Source organism: Petromyzon marinus, chromosome 1 (assembly GCF_048934315.1).
Source record: "Petromyzon marinus isolate PM22_M1 ecotype Great Lakes invasive population chromosome 1, UKy_Petmar_22M1.pri1.0, whole genome shotgun sequence".
Classification (NCBI taxonomy): Eukaryota; Metazoa; Chordata; class Hyperoartia; order Petromyzontiformes; family Petromyzontidae; genus Petromyzon; species Petromyzon marinus.
In genome coordinates this window covers 29,180,733-29,195,296 of record NC_133667.1, presented here as the reverse complement: position 1 = coordinate 29,195,296, position 14,564 = coordinate 29,180,733, and the positions used below count along the sequence as shown (strand labels likewise).

The 14,564-nt window shown below is 45.8% G+C and overlaps 1 protein-coding gene across 2 annotated transcripts in view; it reads right to left on the bottom strand.

Annotated features, from left to right (window-relative positions):
- LOC116939517 (nuclear receptor ROR-beta-like) overlaps positions 1–12,445 on the bottom strand; it is a 188,579-nt gene extending 176,134 nt beyond the window's left edge. Inside the window, exon 1 of one of the 2 annotated variants that reach the window (XM_032947999.2) lies at positions 11,323–12,445. In XM_032947999.2, coding sequence (XP_032803890.1) covers positions 11,323–11,545 — 223 coding nt within the window. In that variant the 5' untranslated portion in view covers positions 11,546–12,445. The remainder of the gene's footprint in view (positions 1–11,322) is intronic. The other variant, XM_032947989.2, reaches the window with a different exon arrangement.
- Positions 12,446–14,564: the final 2,119 nt, after the last annotated feature.

The window sequence follows — 14,564 nt, the reverse complement described above, 5'->3', positions numbered from 1 at the left end:
TTGTGTGTTGAGTGTGTATGTTGAGAGTGTGTGTATTGAGATTGTATGTGCGTTGAGAGAGAGTGTGTGTTGAGATTGTGTGTTTGTGTGTTGAGATTGTGTTTGTGTTGAGAGTGTGCTTGTGTGTTGAGTGTGTGTGTGTTTGTGTGTTGAGATTGTGTGTGTGTGTGTGTGTTGAGTGTGTGTTGAGATTGTGTGTATGTTGAGACTGTGTGTTTGTGTTGAGTGTGTGTGTGTGTGTTGAGACTGTGTGTGTGTTGAGTGTGTGTTGAGATTGTGTTTGTGTTGAGACTGTGTGTGTGTCTTGAGAGAGTGTGTGTGTTGAGTGTGTGTGTTTAGACTGTGTGTGTGTTGAGCTTGTGTGTGTTGAGATTGTGTGTGTTGAGATTGCGTGTGTGTTGAGATTGTGTGTGTTGAGAATGAGATTGTGCGTGTGTTGAGATTGTGTGTGTGTGTGTTGAGATTGTGTGTGTGTTGAGAGTGTGTGTTTGTTGAGATTGTGCGTGTGTTGAGATTGTTTGTGTTGAGACTGTGTGTGTGTGTGTTAAGTGTGTGTGTGTGTTTAGATTGTGTGTGTTGAGTGTGCATGTGTGTTGAGTGTGTGTGTGTGTGTTGAGACTGTGAGTGTGTTAAGTGTGTATGTGTTTAGATTGTGTGTGTGTTATGTGTGTGTTGAGTGTGTGTTGAGTGTGTTTGTGTTGAGGGTGTGTGTGTTGAGACTGTGTGTGTGTTTTTATTTAGTGTGTGTATGTTGAGACTGTGTTTTTGTGTTGAGTGTGTGTGTGTTGAGACTGTGTGTGTGTTGAGTGTGTGTGTTGAGATTACGTTTGTGTCTTGAGAGAGTGTGTGTGTTGAGTGTGTGTGTTAAGAGTGTGTGTGTTCAGATTGTGTGTGTGTTGAAATTATTTGTGTTGAGATTGTGTGTGTGTTGAGATTGTGTGTGTTGAGATTGAGATTGTGTGCGTGTGATAGATTGTGTGTGTGTTGAAATTGTGTGTGTGTGTGTTGAGAGTGTGTGTGTTTTAAGTGTGTGTGTTTAGATTGTGTGTGTGTAGAGTGTGTGTGTTGAGACTGTGTGTGATAAGTGTGTGTGTGTATTGATAATGTGTGTGTTGAGTGCGTTTGTGTTGAGTGTGTGTGTGTGTTGAGACTGTGTGTGTGTGTTGAGTGTGTGTGTGTGTTGAGACTGTGTGTTTGTGTTGAGTGTGTGTGTGTGTTGAGACTGTGTTTGTGTTGAGTGTGTGTTGAGATTGTGTGTGTTGAGTGTGTGTGTTAAGACTGTGTCTGTTGAGATTGTGTGTGTGTTGAGATTGTGTGTGTTGAGTTTGTGTGTGTGTTGAGATTGTGTGTGTGATGAGATTGTGTGTGTTGAGATTGTGTGTGTGTTGAGAGTGTGCGTGTGTGTTGAGAGTGTGTGTGTTTTAAGATTGTGTGTGTGTTGAGATTGTGTGTGTGTGGTGAGACTGTGTGTGTTGAGACTGTGTGTGTGTTGAGTGTTTGTGTGTTGAGATTGTGTGTGTTGAGATTGTGCGTGTATGTTGAGTGTGTGTGTTGAGTGTGTGTGTTGAGATTGTGTATGATGAGATTGAGATTGTGTGTGTGTTGAGATTGTGTGTGTTGAGTGTGTGTGTTGAGATTGTGTGTGTGTGTTGAGATTGTGTGTGTGTTGAGTGTGTGTGTAAAGACTGTGTGTGTGTTGAGATTGTGTGTGTGTTGAGAGTGATTTTTTTGAGACTGTATGTGTGTTTAGTGTGTGTGTTGAGATTGTGTGTCTTGAGAGTGTGTGTGTTGAGAGAGTGTGTGTTGAGATTGTGAGTGTGTTAAGTGTGTATGTGTTTAGATTGTGTGTGTGTTATGTGTGTGTTGAGTGTGTGTTGAGTGTGTTTGTGTTGAGGGTGTGTGTGTTGAGACTGTGTGTGTGTGTTTGTTTAGTGTGTGTATGTTGAGACTGTTTTTGTGTTGAGTGTGTGTGTGTTGAGAATGTGTGTGTGTTGAGTGTGTGTGTTGAGACTACGTTTGTGTCTTGAGAGAGTGTGTGTGTTGAGTGTGTGTGTTAAGAGTGTGTGTGTTCAGATTGTGTGTGTGTTGAAATTGTTTGTGTTGAGATTGTGTGTGTGTTGAGATTGTGTTTGTTGATATTGAGATTGTGTGCGTGTGTTAGATTGTGTGTGTGTTGAAAGTGTGTGTGTGTGTGTTGAAAGTGTGCGTGTGTTGAGTGTGTGTTGAGAATGTATGTTTGTGTTTTAAGTGTGTGTGTTTAGATTGTGTGTGTGTGTAGAGTGTGTGTGTGTTGAGACTGTGTGTGTTAAGTGTGTGTGTGTTGATAATGTGTGTGTTGAGTGCGTTTGTGTTGAGTGTGTGTGTGTTGAGACTGTGTGTGTGTTGAGTGTGTGTGTGTTGAGACTGTGTGTTTGTGTTGAGTGTGTGTGTGTGTTGAGACTGTGTTTGTGTTGAGTGTGTGTTGAGATTGTGTGTGTTGAGACTGTGTGTGTGTGTTGAGAAAATGTGTGTGTTGAGTGTGTGTGTTAAGACTTTGTCTGTTGAGATTGTGTGTGTGTGTTGAGATTGTGTGTGTTGAGTTTGTGTGTGTGTTGAGATTGTGTGTGTGATGACATTGTGTGTGTTGAGATTGTGTGTGTTTTAAGATTGTGTTTGTGTTGAGATTGTGTGTGTGTTGTGAGACTGTGTGTGTTGAGACTGTGTGTGTGTTTTAAGATTGTGTTTGTGTTGAGATTGTGTGTGTGTTGTGAGACTGTGTGTGTTGAGACTGTGTGTGTTTTGAGTGTTTGTGTGTTGCGATTGTGTGTGTTGAGATTGTGCGTGTATGTTGAGTGTGTGTGTTGAGTGTGTGTGTTGAGTGTGTGTGTGTGTTGAGATTGCGTGTGTTGAGATTGAGATTGTGTGTGTGTTGAGTGTGTGTGTTGAGATTGTGTGTGTGTTGAGATTGTGTCTGTGTTGAGTGTGTGTGTTAAGACTGTGTGTGTGTTGAGATTGTGTGTGTGTTGAGAGTGAGTTTGTTGAGACTGTATGTGTGTTGAGTGTGTGTGTTGAGATTGTGTCTGTTGAGAGTGTGTGTGTTGAGAGAGTGTGTGTTGAGATTGTGTGTTTGTGTGTTGAGTGTTTGTGTTGAGATTGTGTGTGTTGAGAGTGTGTATGTATTGAGATTGTGTGTGTGTTGAGAGTGTGTGTGTTGAGACTGTGTGTGTGTTGAGTGTGTATGTTGAGACTGTGTGTTTGTGTTGAGTGTGTGTGTTGAGAATGTGTGTGTGTTGAGTGTGTGTGTTGAGATTGTGTGTGTTGAGACTGTGTGTGTGTGTTGAGAAAATGTGTGTCTTGACTGTGTGTGTTGAGTGTGTGTGTTGAAAGAGTGTGTGTTGAGTGTGTGTGTTGAGGTTGTGTCTGTTGAGACTTTTTGTGTTGAGTGTGTGTATTGAGATTGTGTGTGTGTTGAGATTGTGTGTGTGTTGAGAGAGTGTGTGTATTGAGATTGTGTGTGTGTTGAGACTGTGTGTTTGTTGAGACTGTGTGTGTTGAGATTGTGCGCGTTAAGACTGTGTGTGTGTGTTGAGTGTTTGTGTGGAGATTGTGTGTTGAGACTTTCTGTGTTGAGTGTGTGTTTTGAGAGTGTGTATTGAGATCGTGTGTGTGTTGAGAGAGTGTGTGTTGAGATTGTGTGTTTGTGTGTTGAGATTGTGTGTGTGTTGAGAGAGTCTATGTGTTGAGATTGTTTGTATTTGTGTGTTTAGATTGTGTGTGTGTGTTGAGAGAGTGTGTGTTGAGATTGTGTGTGTGTTGAGACTGTGTGTGTGTTGAGACTGTGTGTTGAGATTGTGTGTGTTTAGAGTTTGTGTGTTGAGAGAGTGCGTTTGTTGAGATTGTATGTGTGTTGAGTGTGTGTGTTGAGATTGTGTGTGTTGAGAGTGTGTGTGTGTGTTGAGATTGTGTGTGTGTTGAGTGTGTGTGTTGAGATCGTGTGTGTTTTGAGAGAGTGTGTACTGAGATTGTGTTTATGTTGAGATTGTGTGTGTGTTGAGAGAGTGTGTGTTGAGATTGTGTGTGTGGGTATTGAGATTGAGTGTGTGTTGAGACTGTGTGTGTGTTGAGACTGTGTGGGTTGAGATTGTGTGTTGAGTGTGTGTGTTGATAGTGTGTGTATTGAGATTGTCTGTGTGTTGAGAGAGTGCGTGTGTTGAGATTGTGTGTGTGTGTTGAGAGTGTGCTTGTGTGTTGAGAGTGTGTGTGTTTGTGTGTTGAGATTGTGTGTGTTGAGATTGTGTGTGTTGAGACTGTGTGTGTGTTGAGATTGTGTGTGTTGAGTGTTTGTGTGGAGATTGTGTGTGTTGAGAGTGTTTGTATTGAGATTGTGTGTGTGTTGAGAGAATGTGTTGAGATTGTGTGTGTGTTGAGACTGTGTGTGTGTTGAGACTTTGTATTGAGATTGTGTGTGTTGAGAGTGTGTGTGTTGAGAGAGTGTGTGTGTTGAGATTGTGTGTGTGTTGAGTGTTTGTGTTGAGATTGTGTGTGTTGAGTGTGTGTGTGTTGAGATTGTGTGTGTGTTGAGTGTGTGTGTTGAGATCGTGTGTGTTTTGAGAGAGTGTGTGTATTGAGATTGTGTTTGTGTTGAGATTGTGTGTGTGTTGAGAGAGTGTGTGTGTTGAGATTGTGTGTGTGGGTGTTGAGATTGAGTGTGTGTTGAGAGTGTGTGTTGAGATTGTGTGTGTTGAGATTGTGTGTTGAGTGTGTGTGTTGAGAGAGTGTGTTGAGATTGTGCGTGTTGAGACTGTGTGTGTGTGTATGTTGAGTGTGTGTGTTGAGATTGTGTGTGTTGACTGTGTGGTGAGAGTGTGTGTGTTTGTGTGTTGAGATTATGTATGTGTTGAGAGAGTGTGTGCTTAGATTGTTTGTGTGTTGAGAGAGTGTGTGTGTGTTGAGATTGTGTGTGTTGACTGTGTGTAGAGAGTGTGTGTGTTTTTGTGTTGAGATTGTGTGTGTGTGTGTTGAGAGAGTGTGTGTTGAGATTATGTGTGTGTGTTGAGACTGTGTGTTGAGATTGTGTGTGTTGAGAGTGTGTGTGTTGAGATTGTGTGTGTGTTGAGTGTGTGTGTTGAGAGTGTGTGTGTTGAGAGAGTGTGTGTGTTGAAATTGTGTGTGTTGAGTGTGTGTGTTGAGATTGTGTATGTTGAGAGAGTGTGTGTGTTGAGATTGTGTGTGTCTTGAGTGTGTGTGTTGAGATCGTGTGTGTTTTGAGACAGTGTTTGTATTGAGATTGTGTTCGTGTTGAGATTGTGTGTGTGTTGGGACTGTGTGTGTTTTGTGACTGTGTGTGTTGAGATTGTTGAGATTGTGTGTGTTGAGACTTTTTGTGTTAAGTGTGTGTATTGAGATTGTGTGTGTGTTGAGATTGTGTGTGTGTTGAGAGAGTGTGTGTATTGAGATTGTGTGTGTGTGTTGAGACTGTGTGTGTGTTGAGACTGTGTGTGTTTAGATTGTGCGTGTTGAGACTGTGTGTGTGTGTTGAGTGTGTGTGTTTAGATTGTGTGTGTGTTGAGTGTGTGTGTTGAAAGAGTGTGTGTTTAGATTGTGTGTGTGTTGAGAGAGTGTGTGTTGAGATTGTGTGTGTTGATTGTGTGTAGAGAGAGTGTGTGTGTGTTGAGATTGTGTGTGTCTTGAGAGTGTGTGCGTGTTGATATTATTGAGTGTGTTTGTTTAGAGTTTGTGTGTGTGCGCACGCGCGTGTATGTTTTGCGTGTGTGGGGAGTGGTGGTGTAGCAGTTAGCGCTACGCTGCACTACGAACCTGGCACCCGGAGTTAGATTCCCGCTCACGGCCAACACCAGTGACGATTTTCTGAACCGGTGCCGGGCCTCCTCTAGCTCGATTGAGCCTCAAAATGAGTACCTGGTGCGGTGTGTAAGCATCGCCACTGGGGAGACAAAGGCGGTCGGGCGTGGTGCTGGCCACCCACCCACTTGTGTGCTGTACCGGCCTTCATAGGTGCTCGCTAACAGCACTTGCCCCAACAGTCTGTTAAGGCTATACGGGCAATCTTTGTGTGCCCGTGTGAAAGTCAGTGTGTGTGTATGTGTGTATGTCTTCGGAACAGACCCCCTTCGTAAATTGGGGACTGCTAAATTCCTCGCGGAAATTCCGCGGGTTCCTGCTCGTTATATAATAATGGGATAAAGTTGTTTATAAAATGACAACTGAAGATTTTGAATAAGCCAAGTTCCACCATGCAAAGTTACACTGCTTGCAAAACACAGAATCAAAAAAACGGCAGAGAATTCTATCAAAAGTGTGATAGCAGGTCAAGATGGTAAATTAATCAATTGTGTCCATGTAATTGTGTGTTTAATAATGCATTTACTTAGATAATGAGTCTAAGGAATGAGCACTACTTTGGGCAAATGTGCCAGACTGGCTGTTGCACTCCTGCAATAACTGATATACTGCAGGCGCACAGTGAGCTTGTTCACGATATTACTACACTCTATCTGTGTGTGTGGATACAAACATGAAAAACAACTGGAGTATTGCACACATGCGCACCGCTTCGCCGTTGCTCGTAAAAAAAAAAAAGTTTCGCTGGAGGTTGTACTGCAAAGCAAGGGCTCTGCTCATTTTCTCCCTTTGACGGCGTCTCCATCCCTTGCAACACGATCAATGTGCGTGTGCGTGGGAAAGGATTGTGTGTGCTTTCCAACTCGGCTCGCTCGTCCGAGTCAAACATCGTGGTTTTCTCCAGGCACTCTGGTTTCCTCCCACACGCGCAAAAAAACATTCCCGAGAGGGGAATTGCGAAACGTCTTGAGCAGGGGTCCTACCGAAAAAAAATCATGATATTCCACAAGACTTTCCTGATTAAATCATACAAATTGAAGAAGATGAAAAAATCACGCGTGTGACAGTATTTTTTTCTTCCGTTAGTTTGATCTATGCATGGCAATAATGCAATTTTAGAGTCTATGTAAACGTACAAACATTAGTATCAACGGTCTCGTGATTTTTTTATTTATTTTTTACTCTGCACCACGAGTTTTAGCTTTTGCAAGCATGTCTTCAGGGACAATGATTTCATATTTGGAAACGTACCAATAATAACCGCATGTCACAGCAAAGGACGTCATGGGTGAATGGCAAGCCTCTACAAAGCGGGCTCTGGGTCCATCATGGCTCAGGCTAAACAGGAATGATGGACTGCTTATGGATCAGTAGGTCATGTTCTACCCATGTTGCGCTACCATCTGGGCACATTGACATCGGAAGAGACAGAGCCAGCACAAGAATGGCAAAAACTTGAAAATGCAGCAGCGGTTAAATTAAATCTGCCCCTCGACAGCTGGTTTCATATGTGCACAAATATCTCGAATAAGGAGGCATCCCGGCCTGTTTCTCGTCTCCGAAGAAGGATCGTGTATTGCCGGAGATATATATATATACTTATTTTCTCTTCTTCTCCCTCTCTCGTTTTATAAACCGGTGATATTATTTACAAAAGAAGGACAGCCTTCTCAGCCTCTGCTCCTATGTAACTGTCAACTCAGCCCCTGAAATGTGATTTGAAACTTAAGCAGGCAGAACAGCTCTGGGCACACGGGCCGGCCAGAGCGCATCCCGGCCAATTGCCGCGGAGAGAGAGAGCGGTGCAACGCTCTCGCTCGCTCGCTCGGTATTTCATAAATTAAATAAGAATTTTTTTTTTTTAAAGCAAGCCTTGGCACCGACCTGATAATTATTTCTTTAGCGCAGGGGCCGTTTGGCTCGGCCCATTCGAACTGTGGCACCAAATTCCGTGCTGAGCAGTGATTACAGCACCCGTTGGCAGCCGCGCATCTGTTTATGGAAATTATTATTATTATTATTGTTACACTGCATGTTGCTTATATGGCCGGTTAAATCTTTGTATTATTTATATAGCGCTACCATCCCCCTCCCCCCACCACTGCCCCCAACCAAACCTTTGTATTGGGCTTCATCTGGCAAACCAGAGGCACCTCGCTACGGGGCGCCCTACTCACACGCAGGATGATAACACTCACACCAGCTCCAACTTGCATCGCCCTCTCCTTTACATAATAATGACGGTGACGTCACTGTAATGAATACGCTATATTCAGTCTGCGGATTTCCACATTATCTGAGAATTCTTGCATGTACTTGCCTCCGAGAAGAGATTTGGAAGGTTTGGTGGCGTGCTGGCTGAACGTAGAATGGGTTTTTTTTAAAGTATTCAGGATTCGTGCGTTAAATGTGCATACACCTCTTTGAATGCACCGTGTGAAGTATCAAAGCCTTAGAGCCAGGTACATGCACAGTCTATCTAAGACGACATGTATAGCAGTCGGGGTGCATATATCCCTATCCATTAGTTGCTTTAAGTCCCCCAACACGAACCCCTAACTATCGGCAAGGATCTCATGTGTGTAGTTGATATTCAGTTTCTCTGCTTGTGTTCAAAGCAGCACTTTGGGTAATTCTGGACGGATATGTGTTTGCAGAGAGCGCTTTAACACATACACACAGCCTTAACAGACCGTTGGGGAAAGTGCTGTTAGCGAGCACCTATGAAGGCCGGCACGGTACTCGAGGGGGTGGGTACGCCAGCACTACGCCCGACCGCCTTTGTCTCCCTAGTGGCAACGTTTTTTTAAACATATCTCGCTAGCTACTCATTTGAGGGGAGGCCCAGGACCGGTTTCAGATCATTGTCACTGGTGTTGGCTGTGAGCGGGAATGGAACCTCGGGTCACCTGGGTTTGTAGCGCAGCGCGCTAACCGTTACACCACGCTCCCCATAAAAATACACTCGCACTCACACGCTTTGTACAGACACACACAAACAGCATAGCCACAGACACATAGAGGCAAGGGGGGGGGGTTATGCAGCCATCAAGTCGGGGTGTGTCTGCCTTAACAGAGACTGCAGGAAGTTCAGTTTCCATGCATGTGGACCAAAGCGCTATTCCCCAAACAGGACAGTAATGTTATGTAACATATACAGTTGAGTTATTTTGGAAAGGCTGGGATTTGCAGTCACCGTTGGCCTGTGGGGTGCAGCTTGCAAAAGCATCGCTCTTTTCCTTGCTGTTGCTGCTGCTGCTGCTTCTGTTGCGCTGCTCTTTGGGGGGTTATTGCCGGTCGTATGCTTTACAGCCAATGTTGAGTCTTTGATGTGCGTGGCCTGCTCGATTTGCACGTGCACACCCTGCGCTCTGAGACTGAGTTCGATTCCCGACGGGTGGCTTAACATCAGTGGCGGAGTGATATCTGTACCTGGCCTCTATCGCCAAACCCCCCTCCTCCCCCCTCGTCACACCCCCCCCCCATCTCCCCAGACTTTTCACCAACCCACGCTGACAATCAAATCTGTTCACGACGAGAGAAAACCCATCAGTTACAGAATAGTGCAGGCTGGAAAATCATCGGTTTCAAGGAGCACACTAGAATGTGTAAAGCTAAAAAAATATATAGTGCACAGCTTCTGTGCAATTGTTGTTGCAAAAACAATCATCATTTCCTGAAGAAGTGAAATGTGGTGCTGTTGTCTTCGAACATCGTCAAAATGTGCCCATTTACACATTTCTGTACGGTGTTTGAAACTTGTAAATTTCCAGCCTGCACAATTAACGCCGTTTTATCTTCATTTACAGATGTGATTATTGTTGGCATTATCCAAGCTAATCGGTCCCGTAGTGTGGATGTTGAAAACTCTATATACAGTCCATAGCTCCCAGAGGCAGGCTTTGCAGCCGTGAGCTTTGGTGACTCTGCTGTGATAATGAGTCCCAAATGAAGATTAAACCGGTCCACATTTGTCCATCACTGCCATTGTCAGCCGGTCACGTTTGCTCAAGTGTATTTCAATGCTGATCTAAGCTAAGAGAATCACAGTGCACGTCTTTAGGAAATTATGGCTTTTTCTTTGGTTGCATATGCACAGAGGCTGTATTCTTTTTTACATATTTCCGTCTGTTGTTTTGACATCACACTGACCAGCGTGGCGAAGTGTGGTCCAGCAACACTCACGACCGAGAGAGATTGGAGATGTCTTCATCGAACAGAGTGGATAGTGCAGTCACATTACATTGTGCACGACACAAATGTGGTTTGCAGAGACCGTGGAGATTATCACAGCTGAGATGAGACGACCCTAATGATGGACCTTATACATCCTGGCGTGTCCACCCCGACTGATTGAAGCTGTGCACTGTATCCTATGGTGATGGTAATGCACAGTGGCACACATTCGTAGACACACACATACACTGCTCGGTAAAGTCTATTTTCTCACTATAAGTAGCCGACAGAAACATTAAGATGACTCGTTTAAACCAAGATAGATCTGGAAGCAAATAGCAAAGGGAAATGCAAGAATTGTGACTTTACCAAAAGAACCAAAGAGCATAATGTATATAGTATATGTCGTGTACACGGGCATACACTCTTCCACGTGCTTATTAGCGTGTATGTACAGGACACACGTGTAGATTTAAGTCTGCGGCCATTAAACACACACTTTTTCTAAGTGCATATAAACACATATTTACAACATGTATTCTTAAATATTAAAGCACGAATACATATTAATGCGTACACAAATTATACTGTATAAGGCACTTAAACATACGCTCACTGTATGAGCAAATTGCCAAGCTCATTTGAGCTGCTTTTCTTTTAAATGTAACAGTTTAATTACAACAGGCACACATTCTTGATTTCACGTATTACCCCGAGCGATGTCTCAAATACACAGATGCGCAGAGTTTAGAAGAGATTTTCGCTAAGTTGGGCATCGCCGTTACATAATTTTAAAAAATACAAAAATTTGAGCCATCATAATTAATATGGGCTCAACAACAACTCCAGCCATTCACACACACGCGCAACTCCACAGGAGGCCGTCCGCAAACATGAAGGGAATCATTCCATCTCCTCGACTTCTACATGCCATACGACCTAACTAACCATCGTTCTGCTGACCTTAACTACCCTATTGTACGACCAACCTCATGGCGTCCTTCCTCCACCTCCAACCCCCACCCCGTCCCTTACCCTAACTCCAACATTCATACCCTGCCAGCCTCCCCCACAGTGCTCCATCACCACCACCACAACGTCCCGGGATCTATCTCCACTGCTACCTGGACACCTGGGAGTGCCGACCGACCGGCGGGCGGGCTGCCCCACCAACCCCATGGTCCCCTCCTCTTCCTCAACCCACGACGACGTCCACAAATCGAACCCCAACACGAATACCATCCCAGCCAAGCCAGGCAAGCAGCCTGCTCTCCCCCCCCCCCCCAACCATCCCTGGGCTTGTACCTCGACTGCTGCTTGGGCACCTGGGTCGGCGGGCTGGCTGCGAGGGCAGAGGAGGTCGCTCGCCGCTCTCGACCGCCGGGGCAGCCGCGGCTGCGACGGGAGGGTGCGCGGGCATCTGCGGTGGTAGAGAGGGCAGCGGGGACGGCGCTGGAGCCTGCGGCGCCGTGGTGTGGTTGGCGTTGGCCGTGGACAGCAGGAGCGATTGATGCGCGCTCTCCATCATGATGATGATAGATGGTGCTGCTGCTGCTGGTATTGATACTGCTGCTTCTGATCGAGGTGGTTGCGGTAAAGCAGCTGCTGCTGATGCTGCTTGTTTGCTTTCACCACCGCCGGTGTTTTGTTGTTGTTGTTGTTTTCTCAAACGATAAAGATGGAAGTTCCTTTTTTGCGCTCGCCGGGGCGAGACGTGGCTGGTAGCGCGCCGATCGTGAAGGCGGCGCGCGCGCGCGCGTGCGTTGCGCGTGTGTAGATAGCGAGAGCGCGCGCGTGCGCGTGTGTGTGTGTTTCAGTGTGCGTCTGTGTGTCTGTTGTGTGTTTCGAGCGTCGTGTGCGCTCCTCGCCGTCGCCGCTGTCTATGAATACAACGACGCACAGAGGCGCTCGTGCATTCGATCCCCCGAGAGCGCAGCGGACGAATGCAAAGCGCAGACCCCCCCCCACCCCCCTCTTCCCGACGCGCGCGCGTTCAACTTCCACGCTCCGCTGTCGATGCGGGGGGTTTATTTAACCGGTTACTTATTTTATTGCCTGATACTTTTCTCTCTCTCTCTCTCTGCTCTCGCTCTATTGTACATCTGCTCTAACGGTAATCGTTGAGTGGTTATTGAGAATAGAGTACAAGCGTTGTATTCGACTGTAGCACGTTGCGTAAATCCAAATTAGTTTTTTTTTTCGCCGTGCGCGTTTGCAGTCAATTTGTGCGTCGTTTGACTCGTTTGTTCTCTTTTGTTCGGCAAAAGGCTACGCGAGACCTTTAACCGAATTACGCAAAGCGCGCGAAGTGTCTCTTGTATCCGTTTATATATACACACACGCGCGCGATATCGTAGACACACGGCACAAACACACACAAACACAGGCACGCACGCGCGTGTACACCACACACACACGCGCACGCGCGTGTACACCACACACACACACACACGCGCACGCGCGTGTACACCACACACACACACGCGCACGCGCGTGTACACCACACACACACAATGTAGGAGGAGGATGCGCGCACCGCCGTCTCTGAAGTGGGCTGGCGCGCAGGAGACCGGTCCCGGTGTGCGCCGTGCGAACTGCGGCTCGGCAGCTTCACGGGAGCCCGAATCCGTGCGTCACATGCGGTGTGCCCGGCTCACACAGAGGGGTAGCACTCGCTCTCACAATCCCTCCCTCCCACTCCACTCTCCTCCTCCTCCTCTCTCTCCCACTATGCACGAGCTGGTTCTCTCTCCCCTCCCCCTCCCACCGCTCTCTCCTCTCTCTCTTCCTCTCGCGAGTCGAACTCAACCTCACATCCACCCCACCTCTCCACACCTTCCGTCCCCTCCTTCTATGTCCGTCCCTCCACCTTGATCTGCTAAGTTTTAAAATTCAAGTGTGTTTCAAGCGCTCTTGGGCACACAAAAAAATATGTAATAGACTACAGTATAATGCGGTGTCATTTGAGGAGCAAGCAGTTCGCTGGGATTCATTTTCAGCTTTGTGCGGGAGAACTAGTGTGTGTGTGTGGGTATTTTATAAGTCCTTCAGTCTCAAAATTCACAAAACTAATATGAGTTTTTTTTACAGCAGGCGAGAGCCCGTTAAGATGCATCGTAGCTTTTGTCAGGCGTATCAGTATACTGCTTTTTATAAGACCTTTTTGCCCTTCACAATCCAAGTTCACGGTTTCCAGTTTTGATATACAAATACGTAATTAACTAAGTGCGCGAGCCCGCTGATGTTTAATTGTCATTTGCAAGGGATGCCGAGTAAAGGTAATTGCACAAGATTATTGTGTTTTCTTCACAGATGGAGCATTTAAGAAGAAGTAGCGTTCGCAAAGCGGTGAGCGTACCAAGGAGTCATTAACCCGCCACCCTGAATAAAATTCCCGGCTACGGCTAACATCATCGGCGAATTATATCCTCTCTCAGCCTTCATCAACAAGCACTTACCAGCAAGGGGAAGCAGCGTCAAACAATTCCGCCTCGAGTGTCATGGCATAGAAGAAGCCTTCCATCCAGCAGTGGCTGGACAAAGGACTGCATATTATGAATTTGTTAGAAGATAAATTATGCCAGAGTGAATAATTTGTGATTCTTTCACATGGTGATTATAAAGCACTGGGAAGAAACAATAATAATAATAACATTCATGCAAATTGGCACAATGACCAACATACTGACCACTTAGTCTATGCAGCCATCGCATGCCAGGTACTCAGAGTATACTTCCCTGCTGCGAGCGGTCAGTGACCTCTCCTTATTTTCTCACCATGATTCCATCTCTCCACTTATTCTACTTATTGTCGGTTTTTACCTTTGACACCATCGATCAACAGTTATCCTCCGTATTGTCCAACGCCGAATCCGAGTCTCTTAGCACACCCTCATCCTGGTTCCACTCACCCATTTGCTCCTGTTTCTCGGCAAGGTCAATCGTCCACTGACTCCCTTGGCTCGATATCCCTCAAGGCTGGATATTTGTTCTTTATCTCTCTCCTCTCTTGCCTCTTGCAAAAGTATGTTTGGCTCCAACATTGATCAGCATCTTTATGCTGACGGCACCTAACTTTTGATCTCCTTTAATCTTTAGACCGCTATCCTCAACCCCAGGGAGACCTTCGTGTTTTCTAAACTCTGTAAGACCTCCTACCTTCATCTAAGGAACACATTCTACATTTATGAATTCTCTGGATCCTCTAGCTACAGCAGCCCTCATTCATTCATTCATAACCATCTGGCTCTACGGCTGCGATTTCTTCCTTTTCATCATTCACAGCTCGCACTGAAGACCACGTCATCTCAATTCCCAGAACCCTCCACTGCTGCTTCCCAAGATACCCATAGATACTCTACAGTCTACACGATGGCTGTTGTTTTTTGAAAGATCCCCCTAGGCCTCTCCTCTTCCTACCTCTCTGACCTCTTTATTACCCATTCCCGTACACGGCCTACTGCAGAAAATATTTCTCCCTTCGACCTGTGCATCAGCCTTTGCTTGATGGAGGATTGCTCATTTTCCACTGCTGTCCTTATCGTCTG